The following is a 20,952-nucleotide window of genomic DNA, read 5'->3' as shown; positions in this document are numbered from 1 at the left end:
TTTTAAAATCTATAACAAAAAAGTGAGGGGAATATTGTCTTAAAAACTATATTCCAGGAAAAATCGTGAAAGTTTATATAATTATTAAACAAGATTTATAGAAATTTTTTAAAGAAACAATTCTCTTAATGAAATATCCTGTACGCCGTACGCATAATCCACTATTTCATATTTTCCCCAGGTTTTATGAAAAGCTTTATTAAAGATCACTTCACTCTTCCAGTTCAAACCAGTTTTCATTTTCAACCAATTTACTCGGTCTCTTCAAACTTGCGCCACTATAAGTACTCAAATTAGGCTGACCCATCACTGGTTCTCTTGTGGTTATTTAGTTAATATAGATTGATATATGACAGGGGTCAACACAAAATTTGACTTTGATTTTAAAGCATTAAATTCCAATTCTTTGGGCCGTAATTAGACGAAAAATATGACATGAAAAAGCTTGCTTTTTTATTTAGAACTATTTATTTTTATTTTACTACCATCATAACTTACAAAAAAGTAGAATATAATTTAAAAGTGCACGCTTTCCCGTTGTTCCAAGCTCATAATGTCCCGGTGATATACGCTCCCATGTTGTTTTTGAATTTATCTATATTAACATGCAAGGTATAAAATTTTAATAACATCTTGCACTCTAATTTTTTTGCATATTTTCAACTATCTTTTTGTAGTTTTCCGCTTTATTATTTCTTAAAAATCCAGAAACTACTGCTTTGAAATTGTTCTAACTCCCGTTTTGAGTACGATTCAGTAGGATTGGAAAATTATCGGCGAAAATCTGTCTGATTTGCGGACCAACAACCTTTGCTTCTGATAATTTTGGAAAAAATTTGCTCAAATATCCAAACGCTTGTGAGGTTTGATCCAGTTTTTTAACAAATTGTTTCATCAGCCTAAGTTAATGGCAGAGGTGACATTAACACTTTCATTGCTTCAACAATTGGCTCAAATTTTATGTTTTCCTTGCCGACACAAAGTTCTGTTCTTACAGGCCATGACCGTTGAGTATAATGATTAGCATCCGCTCTGCTATCCCATAAACACAAATAACACGGATACTTTGTATGTCCGGTTTGAAGTCCCATAAAAAATCCCACCATATTAAAATCTCCAATCAACTGCCAGTTATACTCGCGATACTTTACAAATTCAAGCAAAATTTTAGCACTTTCATAATTTTCTTTAAGATGTACTAAGTGAGCAATTGGAAGAGATGGGAATTCATTTCCGTTGTGTAATAAAATAGCTTTTAAGCTTTTTATAGAGCTGTCAACGAATAAATGCCATTTGCTAGGAACACAAGGTATGCCAATTCCTTCGAACATAGCTTTATGTCATTGCAAAAACAAAGTCCATCTTCTTTTGTGAAAAATGTTGAGAATGTTTCATGCCTAGTCCGCTGATCCGTGTTATTAACATCATCAAGCAAATTCCACTGTTTTAAGAGACAGCCTAAAAGCTCTGCTTTACTTTTTGGCAAATTCAAATCCCGAATTACATCATTAAAATCTTCTGTAGTAATAAGATGGTGTTTTGGTTGTTCTGATGTAGGTAAAAACTCCTTAACGGAATTACTTTTATGAGAACTAAGAGATGAGCCACTTTTCCGTGATAATTTTTCGTACAAAACACCTGATCATTGTTTATCACTCTAGTGCCATCTATCAGCGCTGTGTGAACGTTTAAACCCCACTCCCATCGCTCGGTATTTTTAAATGTATTAAAAATAATAAAAATTTATAAAAAATTCAAATATGAGTATTATTACTACAACTATTACAAAAGCAAACTTTATACCAAAAAAAGGTATTTTCTTTTCGTCTTTGTTCATAACTAAGCGGAAAATCATAAAATAAACTTTAGGACCAAGAACGAAATTTTTTTCGTACAGTCGTGTTATCTATTAAACTGCTAATTCTATTCTACTGTATTTTTATCTCCTCCTGGCTGATACCTCAAAAACATTAAGACAAATCAATAACTATTCAGCAAGTTCAAATTTTGAATACTAGAGTATTTGGAATAAAAGGTGTTTTGATTTACAATTTTTCTGAAATTATCTAGCGACAAACTACAACTTTTAGTTCCGGTTAAATTAAAGCTTAAAATATGTCTTTAATAGGATTCATTGCGTGGCAATTGTTTGTAAAAAATATTTGTTAATTTAAATTGAAACTAAAAGAATGTATTATTAAAAGTATTGATCATCACTAGCTACTAATTTTTCCATTCTATGGACGAGAGGTTTATTAGCATTTTATGCTAATGTGATTATGTGCTATGATATACTATGATTTGTTGGAACGTACTAATATTTCATTTACTGCAATAATTAACTGAAAAAATCTGTTTTTTCTTCAATCAAATTGTTGTTGATTTGAACAGACGATTTCGTTATTTGTTTATCATTACCAAGGTGTTTAGATTTAGTTAGTGAACGATTTACAAACCTCTGACATGAGTCTCCATCTACACACACTTCTTTATTACAGCACTCTCTTAGATACTTGCCTTCAAACACCACCTTTAAAACTCATAAGTCACTGACTCAATGAAATGTATTAATAAACTTCTTGAATTTACATAAAAAACTAGTTTAAATAAATATATGATAGCTTAAAGAAAGCATTAGATATTTATTACACACGAGAACAATGTTAGCTGTGAATTGCATGAAAGACGTTCTGAAATATGCAAATGCGCTCAACATTACTAGGATATCGTATAAACACTTCCCAAAAATTATTGTATATAAGAACGAGAACTCTAAGGGAAATATTGAAGTAATTTGAAGCAAAAGTTCAGTGCAATATAAAATGCTTTAGTGGCAAAATTAACTGATGTACCATTCTTTTAGTTGTTCGACTACTAAAGAATTAACTTGTTTAAAAAAACTTGTGGAAAACTGGATACTAAGTTTGGCTCGATATATCATCTTTTTCAAAATGAGTTTTTAAATAACCAATATTGTTCTAGATTAACGGCTACTCCTCTTGTAGGTCTTCGCATTTACCATTACACCAATTTTTTGTATAATTATCTAAACTTCATAAAAGTCCACACTTTTAAATTACTTGTCAGTCCCTATATATTATAGAAAAATATAGAATAGAAAAATATCTAAATATTATAGAATATTAGATCGATTTAAAGATGTATAAGCAATTCGTTTTTAGTATACCGGTATATAAATTATACAGTTTACCGCTACTAGATATTTTGAAATTGAAACCTTTATCTATATAAAATATCAACCTCTAAAATGCAACAACACTTTTCGCGGTATGTAGATAATATTTTTAGTTTCGTAATATTACTACATATCCGGTTTGATGTAGATTTTTTATCAAGCAATTAATCCTATATGGAAAACTATTTTAAAAATAATAAAAGTACAAAATATCCTATCCCTAAGCATCATTACATATTATCACCACTCTTGTCTCTGAAAACACTATCAAAATAGTCCCAAAAACCAGTATCAATCTGTTTTTGGATTGTGATTTTATCACTTGTAAATGTTCTTGTGTTCATTATTACAAGACACTAATTTTTTAATATCTTATTAAAATTTTTGTGTTCAATATTTAATGGATAAAAAGAGATTTATTCGAAACCTATAGTATACTTCTTCTTTTTATATTCTTTTCAACTATTTATTTTAATTCTAATTAGACTTCTTAAACTTAACACATACAATTTATTAATTATTATTTGTGTGGTCTTAGCAGAGAAGATGCTGAGAACGCCATTTCGCTGCATTTCATTGCTTAGTTTAAATTACCATTACAGACACCTGTAATGAAAATATTTGTTTAGGAAGGCATTTCATTGGTTGAAGATTTCATATGGATACATGCCAACCCCTGACGTCACATTATACTCATCAATTATATTTGAACTAAAACCGAAATGTGACTTAAAAAATATTATTAAAATAAAATTCCATGTCTATAGCGCTTTTTCCCTCTTTTCCATATTTCTTCAGTTCTTAGTTAGTAAGTAAGAGCCGGCTAGGTGGCACAGTGGTAAAGGCTATGGGACGGTCCTCCTACTGTTGCGATAGCCGCGGGTTCGAATCCTGCTAGGGCATGGTCTTAAATTTATGTTTTTGATTGTTTAAAATTTGTGAATGTTCTAGACAAGAGTGTAAAATCCATCAAGGAAAATGATCCCAGTCACGCCAGTAACCAAGCTGGGTAAAACCGGATGTCTTCTGGGACGATTTCTAAAGTTGGTCACTCGCCAGTCGGTAGGCTTAATGCTAAGGACCGTGGTTCGGAGCCCACGTTAAACTTTAGGCCCAGTCCAGATAAACCCATAGTTGGTAAAAGGATACTTTAAAATACATATAAAAAAAATTAAAAATGAATAATGTTCCTATCCTATCCTATCCCATATTTTGTTCCCTCATACCGAAAGCAGACTAAGTCTGTGTTATTATTTTATTTAGTTGTTCAACACAAATTTGTATTGAGGCGAATATAATTATGTCTTAAATTTTATTGTGAAAATTGTGCATGGGATAAAATCATTAAATTGTATGATATATATTAAAATGGGGGAAACATACCAAATAAATTTTTTTTTATTTTAAAGAAAAGCAACAAAAAATTAGGATGTATGATATAAACCAAAATTAATTCTCTAAAAACAATAGCACTAATGATCTATGTCAATAATTCTATACATACCAAGTAAAAACAATGCTAAGTTACACACACATCGTTAATCGTGCTATAGTCTATAGTAGCAGTGATCAGTAAACAGTGATATTGCTAAAATAAATGATGTTTTTGTAACATAACATTTCTTTATTTTATTTAGTAGATACTAAAAGTCAAAGTTACATACGGCAACATTGCTATATTGTGAGCTTTTAAATTAGGATGACTGCAGTTCACTTTTACTTTGGATAGACTGTAACTTGGGCTGTTAGATTTTATCAATGAATTTTTGAAATCATTTCCTCTAGAAAAACTCTAGGAAACTTTAAACACTTTTGAAACTGAAGATACATTATAATCACATAATAGTAACTATATAATTAAGTAAAAAAAACTCAACATAAACAAACTGAAAAAAATAATCGCACAATAGAGGAAAGACATTGAAATGCCTTTGTGGGACAATTCAAACGAACCAATCCAACGTCTCGAAAAAATAGTCTCCCAGCCTGAATTGGTAATTAACTTATCCTGAGCTATAACCTTATATATTAGGTACTTCAATATATTTTGATCAACGATATCTACTAGTGAACTTGGAAGAAAGATATATGAGAAACTTGATCAACATAAGAGAAGAAACAGCACTCCGGATACACTGTAACCTTTCGAACTGGCTTCTGGAACTTGATCTTACCAGGTTAGAGGAAGACTAAAATGAAGCTCTGAGATAGGTAACTTTTTGTAGCCACTGGATGGGAACATTTTCACTAATAATAAAATAATGGTACATTTACGTCAAGAACGCCTGAACCTCATTCCTGACATAAAAAGGGAGGTTTATTTCACACCACTGGCCTTGAGCGTTTGGCTCAAAACCCAAACTGCTCTGCATCTTTGCAGAGAATTACTTTCACTACATTTTTTGATTATTGATAATAAGCTCAGAGAACGCATTGGGCGGTACATGGAGAGTGCTGATTTGTCGATTCTTTTTTCGAAATAAGAGTAATGTGGCCGCGTTTCCAGAGATAGACATTTTTGCAGCCTGAAGATGGAATTCGTGATGTTTATTACCTCAGGGAGTTGTTCGCTGAGGAAGATTTTAAAGTTGTCGGATGGTAATAGCGTCTGGATCCAGTGCTTTTCGGGGAGTGAGTATATCTGACGACATGTATAATGTAACATCTCTTATTGGTTTTTATCAGAAAAATGACAAAAAGTTTGTAGAAAATCTTTTATTAATATATTTTAAATCAATTGTTTTCAGTAAATACCTTTTTAGTGTCAGAAAAAAATCAGAAAATAGGCACACACCTAACATTTTTTAGATCGTTTGATGGAAACTTATACACAATCAAACAACATATATTACGTCTATAAGAAATTAGTGGACTGTTTTTACGACACCGTTAAACTAACACTGAATGAACTGAAATACAACAAATAGATAAAGAACCAAAAGTCCAGTATTTTCAATAAAACTGCCAATGTACGTCATAGCTGATATGCAATATAATACCAGATGCAAAAATGTAAATTCATTTTAAACTTGGAGCGGATTCCCCCTTCTCATTTTACGTCTTATGTGGCAGAACATGTAACCAAATCATTCTATATAATTCAATTTGGGTTGATAGTGGTAGAACCTGTTGTCAAATGTCTACTACATTGTTCAAAACATTAGTAATATTATAACGTGCGACGTGCTGACGTCATAAATGTTGATAACGTGCATTGACTGTTTTATTGGGTAGGGTATACACTTTAGGGATATTAGAATTTAAGCAACAGTAATTCTGATTAATTTAAGCATATTTTAATTAGTTTCCGTCATTTCTCCGCGGATGTTCTTTTTGAAAAGGTCGTCTTTCTTCCTGTTCAACATTACAACCAATTTCGCATAGGCCGCCTCTATAGTCATATCTTTACCCGATATAACTCCTCCTTTGCTTAGATCCTGAAACAATTTCATAATTTAAAGAAGTGTGGAAAACTAATTTTGGATTACATCATGTTCGCCAACGTGATTGAGCAAAACAAATTGGAACAGTATTCAAATCACCGTTTTAGTTGACGACATTTTGTCAGTCTTCTGGTAAAACCACAATCCAGTCTGAAAAATTGATCCACCAGGTGTACCGTCATTACCGGTTTTTCCATCAGATGTCGCTAGGCTTAGGTATACAATATCAACATTAGATACATATGGAATTTTATTCTACTGACATCAAGTTTCAAAGCTTTACATGTTACATATTGCAAAAGTAACACCGTCAAAGGTTACTTTTCTTATTAAATCAAAAGAAAAAAGCCGCTAAAAGTCATGGTTTGCCGGTAGAACAAAATGCGGAGGCGTGGTTTCGAAAATTTCAAATTTAAAAGTGGTTATTTGGATGTGCCAGACAAAAAACGGTCTGGTAGACCAAAGAAGGCTGAAGATGCGAAACTGCAGAGATTTAATGGAGAAGATCCACTCCAAACACAAAAGCAACTGGTAGAAGCATTAAATGTGGCCGAAGAAACGATTAGAGACCGATTACGAGCAATGGGGAAAATCCAAAATATGAGAAGATGGATGCCACATCAATTGGGTGACATGTAAATGGAAATTCGAAAAATCGTCTGTGAAATACTGCTTCAAGGATATGATCGGAAGTCATTTCTGCATCTAATAGTGACAGGTAATGAAAAGTGGATTTATTTTGAATACCCTAAGCGCAAAAAATCATGGTTATCACCGGGCGAAGCCGGCCAATCGACTCCATAACCAAAGAGTTTTAGTCGCTCCATGTTTAGTGGGACCAAAATATTACGAACTGTTGAAACCTGGTGAAACCTACCGCTAATGAATGATCAATTTGAATCGAATAACGATCAGAAGACACGTTGAAGTGACTTGACAGCACGATAACGTGCCGTATCATAAAGCAAAACTGGCCAAAGAAGCATTGAAAGCACATGGATAGGACATATTATCGCACCCGTCACCTCCAGACCTTGCCCCATCCGACTATCAACTTTTCTCATCAATGGGACACGTACTTGCAGATCTGGACTTCAACAATTTCGAAGAAGTTAGAAAAGAACTCGATACTGTTGATATGTTGCTGTATATCGAAAACATCTCCATCACATTACCAAAGATTTGTTCACAAACCCAAACAAACCAATTTCCCATTGTCACAATGACATTGGAAAAAACCTAGGTCAGGTTTTTATTATTTTTTCCTGTTCGCAAAGGCTTTTACCTCACAATTTATACCATCTGTTGAAACAAATCCCATAATTACTATGAATACATGACCCTATATATATTTAAATATTTTATTATTTATATAGTCAATTCAAAACAGCACTGACATGTGTGTCAATATGTGTCTGTCAAAAGTTGTAAATTCGTTTTACAGTCAGATAATATTATCCTTTTCATTTTATTCTATTTAAAAAGAGATATAATGCTGTTAGAGAAGTTCGAACATGTAACCGAATGAGCCTGCAAAGGTTGACCATTCGTCAAAAGTCTGCAAAATTCTTAAAAATATTATAATCACAAAACACAGAGGAATTCTCAATATCTTGTGATTATAATTAAATATTTTTTGCGCATTGCAGCTGCACTGAATACTAGTACGACATGGTCACTGAAATATCTCAAAAAATAAAAAAATATAACCCTTCAATCGAAACATAATTTAATATAATTATTTCAGAGGAAATTGTTAGTCTGGAATGTATCCATCAAAAGCCAAAACATATACAGCTATTTGAGCTCTCTTGGGTAATATAGGATTTAAATGGTGTAAAAATAACGCACGAATGGGTTTAATGGAACATCCAAAGATTGCTTTTAAAACAATAGAATTTTTCAAAACATATAACAAAATGAAGGAGAATTATTATATCAATTTATATATTTAAATGAGACATACATATTTCAGAATGGTTGCTAATGGCAAAATGGTAATAAATATAGTGTATAGACAACAAAAGTTGATGGAACAAGGTAAACGTTGGTAACTATCCATTACGTTTTGTTAGTAACATTTATTAATAATTCATTCATTCATTCATCATATAGTTCTTCATGCTGGAAACAGGAATGCTTTTATTCCTGATGCAGAATTAGTTTTTTCCTCTAAGTCCAAGGGTGAGTACTATGGAGAAATGAACTATAACTTGTTTCTGCAGTAGTTTGAAAATCATCTTTTAAATAACTTGGAGGAACCATCAGTTATTGTTATGTAGAATGCACCATATCTTCCATATATGCTAATGGCAAATGCAAATTTTATGTTATTTAAGTTTAAGTTAATAAGTTTCGAGGAAAACACGTTAAAGAATGAACTATTTCAAATTCTTATTCGGTAAATATATATGAAATATTTAATTGCATTTTATGTAATTTACTTTTTTAGAAATAAGCCTGATAAAAGGTATTTGGTAGATAAGATTACTGAACGTTATGGCCACATAGTATTATGTCTTCCTCCCTATCACTGCATTTTTAGTCAAATTGAGTTGATATGGGGTATTGATTTATTACAATAGATATTCAGGTTGAGGAGGATATTCTGTCTCTATTTATGAAAAAAGGTATTGTCAAAAATAACACCTTCGGTTTTTGTGAGCTCGATCAGACACATTGAAGAAGAAATTGACAAATGGTAGAATCTTGAGCAAGTTTTTGATAGATTGTAAATAAACAGCTTATAAGGTCAGCTACAACTAATATACTTTAATTGTAGGAAATTGTATTATAGAGTTTCACACTCTTATGCCCAATGAGCACGTGTATTATTGTTCAGAATATACATGAACGTTTGGTTAACATGTATGAGGAGAGAAATAATACTAACTGTTTTGTAGATATGGCAAATGCAGTAAATAAATATAGTTTTATCAGGAAAGATGTATACAGGCAGTAACAGGACAAACTATGGAAAAATATTTTAATATCAAAATGACGTTACAAGGATACACTGCATCGAAAGAAAACAAGAACTAAGCGCAACATATAAATGTGCATTCTAATGAAGGTAAAATACATTACTCAGATATACAATTGTAAATTAGGTGGATTAGGTCTTCGGGGGATACCACTACATAAAAAGCGCGGCTAGAGCCCTATCTAAACTAGTGTGGAAAAAAGTTTAATGTGTATATATAATAAAACAACTCTAACATATAAATTATTGTGGCTGTATAATTAATTGCAGTTTTAATTTCTTTGATAATATATGTATTAGATGTATAATGTTAAAATAAATTATATCTGATAACATCTTTATTCAATTATTTTGTTTATTTTAGAATTTTCTTCTATGTCAAAGCCGAACTGAACTAAAACTCAAAGTTGCTGCGGCAACATAGCGACGTTTTGACAGGCCTCCCGTATCACTACTGTTTTGAATAGACTATATAATATATTAAGACCAATTACTCTTGGTTTTTTCATCACGCCAGACATCCAATTACTCCCAGAACTCTTTTAAGGCATTGTTTTGAGGGACAGGGAAGATGAGATTAAAGGGAATCCCAGAACATAAATGAATTATATACTTCCAACAGGTTGACTTGTATCCAATGAGAATTGCTTTGGAGGCATAGAAAGATTGCATAACTGCAGTAATATAACAGAATTATTGTTATAAATGAACTATAATTATAATAAATACGTCTTTTACCATCCGAATAATACCTACTGATGTAACAAAGACATTTATAATTATATAGAACAATCAAAAACGTATTCATAAACTTACATTTCCTGATAAATAATCTGTTTTCACTGGGCCCTTTAAACATTGGCTAACATTAATTATAACGACGCCCTTATTAATGGCTTCTTTCAAAACATCAATAATTTCATTAGTCTTATTCACATTTCCAACGCCATACGTCAAAATAACCAATCCTTCTAACTCCGCCAAATAGCTTTGTACCTGCAAATATCAAATAAAATTATTAGTTATATAAATATATAAATGGTTTTTCAACTTTTACTATTGCTATAGCAAACTGTATTTATATTATAGGCGAGAGATAAATAATTGAATTAAAATGTAATATTATTTTTAATACAATTACAATTAAATGAATAATATATGATAAATCTTATTCACTAGTGTAAATATTATTTTTAGTTTTACTGTAAATTCGTAATATAATTTATGCTAACTTACATTTTGTTTAGTAGTGGTTGGAGTAAAATAGAATATGCCAACCTTTTCATTAAGCTCAGTCTGTACCACCAATGGAGTATTGTTATTCGATTTATTGTCGTTTTGGCATTGTCCTACCCACATTAGTTCTAGAATTGTTAGTTTAATTTAATTTATATTGAAACGAAAGTTACTAGATCACATAATAATTTTAATGTTATTTGTTTTGGTCAGATATTATTTTGTAAATATGTATTACAATGTTTTCGAGCAGATGAGCAAGATTCTTAACATTCTTTACTTTCTGGACTAACGTTATGGAGAGAATAGAAAAATAAGATAGAATGTCGCTAGTAACAGGTCAATTAAAAAGTCCCCGGCGTGACACATAGATGGCGCTACTAGAATAAAATCCATATGTTTTCAGTAAGCCCTAACCCTCAAAATATGCGTGTATAAATTTGACAGCTGTCGGATCTTTGTTAAGCTGTCTGAAGCAACTTTTGTTATTGTGAAAATAAATGGATAAAAAGGAATTTCGCGTATCGATAAAATATTGCTTTTTGAAGGGAAAACATACAGTTGAAGCAAAAACTTGGCTTGATGTCGAGTGTCCGAACACTGCCGCAGGAAAATCAACCATCAAGGTATGCTAAATATTAAAAAAAATTCACAAAATGATTTTGAATGACCATAAATTGAAACTGAATGAAATAGCAGACACTCTAAACATATCAACTGAACATGTACATCACATCATTCACGAATATTTGGGTATGAGAAAGCTCTGTGCAAAGTGGATGCCACGCGAGCTCACTTTTGAACAAAAGCAACGATGAATTGATGATTCGGAGCAGTGTTTGTAGATGATCAAGCGTAATAAACCCGAGTTTTTGCATCGATATGTGACAATAGATGAAACATGGCTCCATCATTTCACTCCGAAGTCCAATCGACTGTCATATACTCATCTCGACATCATCATGTTTTTAGTCAAAAGTGAGCTCGCGCTGCACTCACTTTGCACAGAGCTTTCTCATACCCAAATATTCGTGAATTATATGATGTACACGTTCAGTTAATATCATTGAAACTCGGCATCAAGCCAAGTTTTTGCTTCAACTGTATTTCTCCCTTCAAAAAGCAATATTTTATCCACAGGCGAAATTCCATTTTATCCATTTATCACAATAAGAAAAGTTGCTTCACTCAAAATTCTATAATTCACAAATGATCCAACAGCTGCCAAATTTCTACACGTATCTTTTTAGGGTTAGGGCTAACTAAAAAACATAAGGATTTAATTCTATTAACGTCATCTATGTATCAGGCCGGGAACTTTTCAATTGACCTGTTATAGGTTAAAATTGAGATAATGGCATAAACATTGTTTACATTTATTTCAACACTCGATAAAAAAATATACAAACATCATCAAGAATTGCGGAAACTAAAAGATTAAAAATTATTTAAATTAATTGATTTAAAATAAGTTTTCAATGAAAACAAAACGTACCATTTGAAACTACTGTAGCTAATTCTTTAAAATTAGGAGAATCAAAAGCAACAAAATCAGTCGTGTCTATCTTCGTGCATCGATTACCCCTCAATAATTTATTTCCAAAGTAGACGCATACCTCCGAAATATCGCATTGGCTAGCAATATATAAAGACCAATAGATATTATCGATACCGTCCGAGTTATCTTCAAAAATTGGTATCTAAAAAATATAAGAAACATATGTAATTTCCTGCTAAAATTTTTTACTATACTTTTTCAAAGTTCCCGCTCAAATTTTTTAAATTACCGCTAAACATTTTTAAATATCCGATCGTACCTAACTCTTATAGAAGGGATAGGGACTCCGAGCGTAAGTTAGAACCAATTTTAACATGGGGCATGCGCTTTTAAGTCTTTATTCTATGATTTCGTGGTTTACGCGTCATAAAGTTTTTATTGCGTTATGTTAGTTCACTGTTATTTTGAGTCAAACACATTCTTAGTGTCGCGGCAAAAATTGAGAGAAAATAGCTGGAAATTTTGGATGCATATACCAATCCAACTATTACTCATTCAAGTCTTCTCTGAACGGTTCAGAAAAAGCTTGTGAAAATTAAAAGAAAATTGGTTTAGTTATCATTGCTTGAAATCTACCGATTAAATTAGTTTTGAAAAACCGAACTAACGTTTTATTTTTCAATTCAATCGAATGAATAATATTACCTGAGCGCCTGTTAGTATAACAGGTTTAGATAATCCTTCTAACATAAAAGATAACACGGAGGAAGTGTATGCTAGGGTATCAGTCCCATGCAAAATCACGAACCCATCATAGTCATCGTAGAATTTCTAAAAATAATAAATAATAATAGTATTAGATACGAACCTTCATGAAGTGATACCTGTAATTCGGTCTCTCAATTAACAATTTTTTCTTTAACCAAGGCGTCATTTTTTATATTATATCGTTATTTCTCACTCAAATCACTGTAAGTTTTAACAAGAACTTTGTATGCTTAAAATTATTTCAAAATCATTCCGAACTTTCATTAATTCATTAATTCTTTCGAAATTTTAATATTCTGGTTATGTTAGGTCATTGCATGTACTTTGATCAGTTATTTCGAAAATACGCTTATGCTCTTTTGCCAGCCAACCTATGCTGCATCCACCTGAACAAATGGTAATCAGAAAGCGATAAGTCTGGAAAACATACTAGATCTAGTTGTGACGCAAATTTATTAATAATAGTTGGGACAGTTAAGTTGCGCTAATTGTAAAATTATTTCGGTTCTATTGTTAGAGGGACTAATTTGTTAGAACTTTAAACTGAAGTTTCAAATATTTATGATATGGAAAAGAATTATGACTTGATACAAGACATAACGTTCGCAGTATATTGAACGTCTGGTAAAAGTAGACAGGCAAAAAGATACCAAGTAACCAGAACAGACGTGTTCAACAAAGATGATTCCCATCGGCTCGTTGGCGAGTGTTTCGGACAACGCGGGTACAGGTACCGAGGCTAGACGAAACATGTCGAAACAGGACGGATCTAGTTAGAAGAAGACCCGAAATCGTGGAATTTTTGGGAATTCCCTAAGAGTCCAAAACGCACATGTTTTATCAGCGTGAGAAGTTCCTAGCTGGAAGAGTAATTCCCACACCGATATTCTCAGCAAATCGCGGTACAGAAAAGGGTTTCTTGGACCAGCCTTGTTCACCACCACCAAGAACCCGAGGGAGGACCTTCAGCTATAAAACACTGTGCATCCACAACGAGATGACAGTATTTTGCCCGAAAAGGATAAACTAAAAACTGCTAAAAAGGATGACAGTAACACCGAGGGAAAGAGTTAAAAATGAGAAGAATAGGGAGTGTTATTGAGAATGGAGAAGAAGAAAGTATTGAATTGAATGAAGAAGATATTGAATTGGTGGAAGAAGAAAGTATTGAAATGAGCATTAATTGAAGAAAACATTGAAGAAATTATTGTATATATATTGTACTGTATATAGTGTATATATATATATATATATATATATATATATATATATATATATTGTAAGCATTAAGCATTAACTAGACCTTTCATTAATAGTAAGTATATGCGATCTGAAGCATAATCCTTTTCCCATGACGTATTAATTAATATCTTTTAAATGTATATATATTTTTTTTTCTTTATTATCAATTAAATAACTCGTCTTTGGGTATTAATTTACTCAAGGAAAAGAGGAAATAAATTGTATTTAACTTAGAACCTTCTCTCTCTCCCTCATCTCAACACTAGTAGAACTTCCCATTCGAGATCCAACAGTGAATTCCACTCTCATAACGTGAAACTCCTACAACGATATCATCCAAGAGGAAAACTTTGCGTCAGATACTGGCTACTGTCAATCCTTTTTAGCAACCATACTTTGTTCAATTTGTCCAATGGATGTCGGTAGACATCTACGAGAGTGGTTCAAATATGATGGAGACGAACGCTGTAGATGGCGCATATGTATGTTTTGAAGGTTATGGTTTGAGTATGTAATAGCTGAGTTCCTTACGAACAGTGTGGCATAGTTTTCACGCGCGCACTACAACCATGAGCGAACGTCCAGTGCCGACCGCCGTAGCGGAACGTATTGCCATTCGTTTTTTAGTGTTGGAAGGCGTTAAAATGGCGAAAATTTTTCTACGTTTGCGAAATCAGTTCGGTAATGAGTACCTGAGTAGGGCTGCAGGGTTTTAATGGACCAAAGCATTCAAGGATGGCTAGAAACCGTCGAGAATGAGACGCATGATCGTCCACCGCGAACCAGCATTACACCAGACAATATTCGCCGCGTAGAAAAACTCATTTTCAAGGACGGTAGGATAAATGTTCGAGACATTTCGGCTGAACTCGGCATCAATATTGGTAGTGTAGAGTCTATCATCCACGAAGACCTTCAATATGACAAAATAACGGCGCGATGGATTCCTAAACTGTTGAACTTCGAGCAAACTTTTACGCGACTGAAAGTGTGTCGCCTCTTGCTGACGCGATACGAGGCGGAGGGGGACAGTATTTTTAACGCATATCTTCACCATAGACGAGTCATGGGTACAGTTTTATAGTCCCGAAAGCAAGATGTCGTCTAAAGAGTGGGGGAACAACCAGATCCGCGGGTAACATTGTAAAACGCTGTGTACGTTGTTCTGGGATCAGTAGGGCGTGCTGTACGTCGATTTTCTCCGCACCCCACAACCATTAATGCTGCATGCTACTCTAACCTTCTGAAAAGACACGTGGAACCCGCTTATCGCTCGAATATTCCAGCACGAAGTGTGATTCTGCTCCAGGATAACGTGCGCCCTGATACCTGAGTCTCACGCTCGATACAATATTAGAATTAGGGTGGGAGGTACTGAAATACCTTCCTATACTCGGAATTTATCACCCTGCGACTACCACATGTTTAAACCACTGGAAGAAGCCCTCGGAGGTTAAAGATTCAACACCAACGACGAGGCAGAGGAGTTCATGCCCACATAGCTGTCCGAGTTGCCCAAAGAATTCTTCGATACCGGCATCGAAAAACTTCGGAAATGATAGACAAAATGCGTAACTAGTGAGGGAAAATATGTAGAAAATCTGTAGATTTTTGTAAATTTTTTCAATAGTAAATAAACGTGTCAGAGTATTTGCCTCGATCATATTTAAACCACCCTCGTATATTAAGAGTCTCATTCGACTTTAGAATCTCGTAATACATTAGAACTCAAGAAAACTTAATGGCCATGCATATTCCACTTCGCTGTTGATGTGGATGGCGCTCTTGAGACGAACTCATGATTTCTTGTTCTTGGGATCTACTTATAGTTGATCTACTTTTCATTACCAGTCACAATACGTTACAGAAAATTCTTTGATGGCGATGACAAAAAATCTGGATAATAAAACAGTGGATATTTCCCATTATGGGTAAATGTCAGTAAATGGTTTAAGAACTATTGAGAAATAAATCTTCTATCGGAAAACTTGCGGGTGTCCTTAAAATTGATTTTTGCTCTGCATTCGACTATATACATAAGTGTGGGTACGCAAAACGATTTATTAAACCACAATTTGATGTCCGAGCCGGTAAGAGTTCAAAATGATACTACAATCTCTTGAACAATCTGATGTTCACTGATAATTCCAGGATTCTTCAGGCTCTAGTTCAAAGCACAGAATCAAAAGTCCTGACAACTAGCGGATAGCTCGCTATCACAGCACAATTCCCCATAGACTTCTGTAGCGAAATCGACCTTTTGGGTGGAAGACAACTACGAGAGAAACATAAAAGTACCTGATGGACTTTAGTAGCAGAAAAAGCAGTCAAAAAGCAATGTTGAGCTTTTCATTCCACTTTTTCCATTGAACAGAACAGTTCACTAATCAAAATATATGCAAGCACCTAATAATAAAATATAGATAGAAATATCATAGTTCCCATGGCAAATGCTTATAACATGTCTTGCCCATCTTCCTTACTTTATCTTTTTTTATTAACTAGACAGATCAAACAAATTTATTATCTGATAAAATATAATTTACCTTTATATCTGATGCCAGCTGTTTCCATTCTTTGGGTGATATATTACTGGAATCGATTAGACAATCATATTCTTTGATTTTGTAGTGAACCTCCGAGTTGTTGAATATTCTAAAACCAATCGTTTTACTCGTTTATTAATAGTCAGCTTTATATAAACTTGAATTATATGGACGAGGCTTGCCTTTTATATTTCGCGATATTCGAATTCATATTTTCGAAAAACTATTTTTTGTGTATTAATACCTAAAATTATTTATTCATCACGTCACAAATTATCTATAAAGAGCGGCGCCAAGCGACAATATTACCGACCTGTATGCTAATAGATCAACACTATTTTAGAATAATTAAAAATAACACGGTAATTTCCAAATGATGTGAAAAATTTATGCTTAAAAGACTGTATAGAATATTGAATATTTCGAATTCGTGTTCCTTAGTCTCGCTAAAACTCGAGAAGAATTGGACTATTTTGGCTAATCATATCATAGTCATATAAAATATATTCTTACATAGTAAATTCACCATGGTGTCCACCACTACTGAATTTCAATTTTGTGATTTTTTCAGTTATATGCCTCACGAGTTCATCCTTTTTTGGTACATAAACTAAAAGAAAAAAACATATGAAACCAATAAAATAATCATTCATTCGTTTATTAATTTTCTAAGTGACTGCTGCACATTGGTCATTAACTACGGTCACGATATACTGACGCGTATGAGTTAATATTTATTTTTGTTAATTTGTGAAATATTTCTTACAGTCTTTACAGATGTCAATAATTATCTTAGTGATATTTGGTAGGTAAAAGAACTAGTGCATCTTTAATTAGAAATGAAATTCGCCACCATAATATATACTTAAGTAATGAAATTTGATAATATATATATATATATAGACATGATATCTCAAGTAGTCTGAACCCATTTACTTGAAACTTGGTGTAAGCTTCTCTAGATTCTTCAATCGTATGAAAGTTGTTTTCACCAAATTACGGCTGAAGTAAAAGTTTTTGTGTGTCTATATATAACATATAAATAATAAATAGGCGATATAGAAAACGAATACAAACGTATAGAGAATGTTAACATCAGATTTCAAGTAAATAGGTCACAAAATATTGAGAATTTAGAAGGGTATCTTAAACGGGCGTATGCGAAACAGTTTTTTTGTTTGTTCATTTGCGGCTAGGTAGCTTGAGGTTTAAATTTGGCAGCACAGCTAAATTTGACATATTCAGCTTTCAGAAGAATGTTCTAGAAGGTAAGAAATCTTAGGGTACAAATGTTTATATTTGGTGGAAATAATCAGGAAGTTACTGAATATTTTGGACTCCTTTGGTCTTATATACTTCCTATAAAAATAATTTGATTTATATACAAAGAATTTCGGTTTAATTTTTTTCGACAAAGCTTTTGTTGAAAGCATCTCTTTCGAATTGGATGCATTTTTCGACATGGCTGACAGAGCTAACTTAAAAAACTTACCTGTTAAATATTCTTATTTTGTTAACTGCATTTTATGGTTAGTTTTAGTTAAAATGATGTGTTTGTTGTGAGCTTTCCTAGAGAAACTACGTCAGAAATGGCTTTTATCAATAAATAATTAAAAACTGATTGAAATATCTTTTGAGGTCTTAAATAAAAGTAAAAGGGTTTGTAGTGTACATTTTAAACAGACTAATTACAAACCGAAATGTGGAAGAGCATTGCTTAAGAGGAAAACATTGATCCAAATATAAAGAATTTTTACTGAGTTGAACAGTGAATTTATTAAAGCCCAACAGATATGATAGATGTAACTTGACAAAGCCAGTGACTTTTTTTTATATTGTTGGTAAATGATATCCCGACTGTTCTATCTTGATTAAAAACAAAACTTAACAAGCAGTCTGTCCAATATTTTATATCAGCAAATGTCGCAACGAGACGTGATTAGAAAGATAATAGTTAGGTGTTGTTTGTTTTAATAGATAACAAAAGTGAACAGAGTAGCGAAAGGCAAAAATGAAACATTTTTATTGCAACTTCTAAATATAACTTACAATTATATATCTACAATAAATATTTATCAAAAAAAAATATCTAAAAAGATATTACAAATTAAATACTCTTCTACATATATGTTATATTATACTCTATCTTTGGCTCAGTTATATTTAACTTAATAAATGTTCCATATTCAATATTGTATTGAATTTTGTATATTTAAAAGAACAAATTGCTCTTTGTCAGTTTTTTATATTAGGTTTTAAAATATTGTTAGTATAATTTATTGTGTTTAAACTTAGAAAATTCTATGAATTGACCTTCGAAATAATATTACTAATGTAAATTTGACATATACTTAAATAAAATGTACTTTTAAACTTTTACTGCATTTTTATTTTTACTATTATTATTCTTATGATTACTATTATTATTATTAGTGCTATTATTATTATTATTAAAATACTATACATTTCCCGCTATTCATATTGTCAGTCGCACTCTTTGGTTGCAAATAAACGCTAAATTTGATCACAGCTAAAGCATACGAGATACCCTTCTAATATCTCTATATTTTGTGAAATTGTTTTAGTAGAACTTGGGGTGCCACGTCACGTCAAAGTTTCGTTTATAAATGCCGCGTTTGAGGGCATATTCTTAAACAGTTAGGCTTGGAGGATATGAAGAAAATAATCGAAGTTTTTCAAATTTCTAGACGAGAATATCCATTTACCCCACCCCCAAAAAAACATATTGATATAAATTCTGAAACCAGATACATGCTCAAACTTACCTCCTTTATCATTTTGTTTCATTCCAATAGTGCCTCCAGTGTATAAAATAAGAATATTTCGTTTTGCCATCTTCTAAAATAATAAAAATGTTAATTTTTTTAAATGATTTTAAATGAAATACCACAGTTATCCAGACAAATACAAGTTTTCATGGTTATTAATATATACTAATTATATATATATATATATATATATATATATATATATATATATATATGCTTTTCTTATATTGGACTTTGTCCACTATTTATTTTATACTAAATATATGGTCTTCAGTTGCGTCCTCTGGACAAAGTAATTTGTCAAAACAAAATTCCTGCAAATTCTGTTCTATTGTATTTTCATCTTCAGTTATTATTGTCTCCTTTTTTACCTTTTATAGTTATACACTTTTCTCTCTTCTGCAAGTTTTAAAACATTTTTTAACTGTTGTTTCCATCACTTTCCAAATTTCTAAACTTAATTTTCAAAGTGTCAAACCCAAAAGGTACTATTGGGATATCACGAACAGGATCTCTACAAGCTACACTACAAGCATAAGTGTATTAGGGCTTGTTAGAATCAGAACAGCAAAAAAAATTACTATCAAAAATGCAATGGATGAGCGTTTAATTTAATTAATATTATTTTGTTTCATTCAATAGACAACCGAATTTCTGGGAATCAAATATCTCACGCTATCTCGAGAATGTCTTATATCATACTTAAAATATCAAACATGAAAAATAATAATTTAATCTCAATAAAATTTGTATAACCGCAACTGCGTATGATATCGCCCTATCCACTATATATCAACTTTAAACTGTTAATAACTGTAAACTATAATAAAGTTCAAGAGTTCTGATTCTAAAAGCGTCTAGTGCACAATCGAAGTAAATGAACGACAAGAACATTTGAACAAACAGTATTGCAGTACTAAAATCAATTAGTAGCTGATGTAGCCTATATATGTCTTGATTTGTCAACGAAAATATGCCGACAAAAGCTATGTGGGAATCACATATAATATTCACGTCATCTAAATAATATAAGTAACTGACCGACATATTTAATAATAATTTAGTACGAAAATATTTACTAAAAAATTTAATTATTATTAGGTAACTGTACTTACATTGTTCCGAATTAGGGCACTGCTATTACAACAACAGTTCAAGTAGAAGTACTTATATTTCTTATACAAATTATACGACTGAGCCGCTTTAGGAAAAATACCGTATTATATATACGACGAATAATCTAACCTCACC

The 20,952-nt window shown here is 32.2% G+C and overlaps 1 protein-coding gene across 1 annotated transcript; it reads right to left on the bottom strand.

Annotated features, from left to right (window-relative positions):
* Nucleotides 1–5,896: 5,896 nt before the first annotated feature.
* Nucleotides 5,897–20,888, bottom strand: LOC143199317 (L-asparaginase 1). Its single transcript, XM_076409040.1, has 9 exons — nt 20,817–20,888; nt 19,699–19,771; nt 17,426–17,522; nt 16,913–17,021; nt 13,062–13,187; nt 12,354–12,558; nt 10,859–10,986; nt 10,439–10,618; nt 5,897–6,633 (listed from the first exon to the last, which is right to left on the bottom strand). Exons 2-9 carry the CDS (start codon nt 19,766–19,768, stop codon nt 6,493–6,495), a joined length of 1,056 nt encoding a protein of 351 aa, XP_076265155.1. The 5' UTR covers nt 19,769–19,771; nt 20,817–20,888; the 3' UTR covers nt 5,897–6,492.
* Between the last annotated feature and the right edge of the window lie 64 nt (nt 20,889–20,952).

Source organism: Rhynchophorus ferrugineus, unplaced genomic scaffold (genome assembly GCF_030347505.1).
Source record: "Rhynchophorus ferrugineus isolate W39M unplaced genomic scaffold, kcgeb_rfMv2 rfM7, whole genome shotgun sequence".
NCBI classification, from domain to species: Eukaryota; Metazoa; Arthropoda; class Insecta; order Coleoptera; family Curculionidae; genus Rhynchophorus; species Rhynchophorus ferrugineus.
This window is presented reverse-complemented; position numbering and strand designations above follow the sequence as displayed.

Bases quoted from the DNA above. Each gene is read 5' to 3' on its own strand.
- LOC143199317 (XM_076409040.1), bottom strand. From the start codon at position 19,768: ATGGCAAAACGAAATATTCTTATTTTATACACTGGAGGCACTATTGGA. The intron at 12,559-13,061 runs GTAATATTATTC...TATATTTTTTAG, and splicing joins TTATACTAACAGGCGCTCAG to ATACCAATTTTTGAAGATAA. The intron at 6,634-10,438 runs GTAAGTTTATGA...AAATTGTTTCAG, and splicing joins CAGATTATTTATCAGGAAAT to GATCTAAGCAAAGGAGGAGT.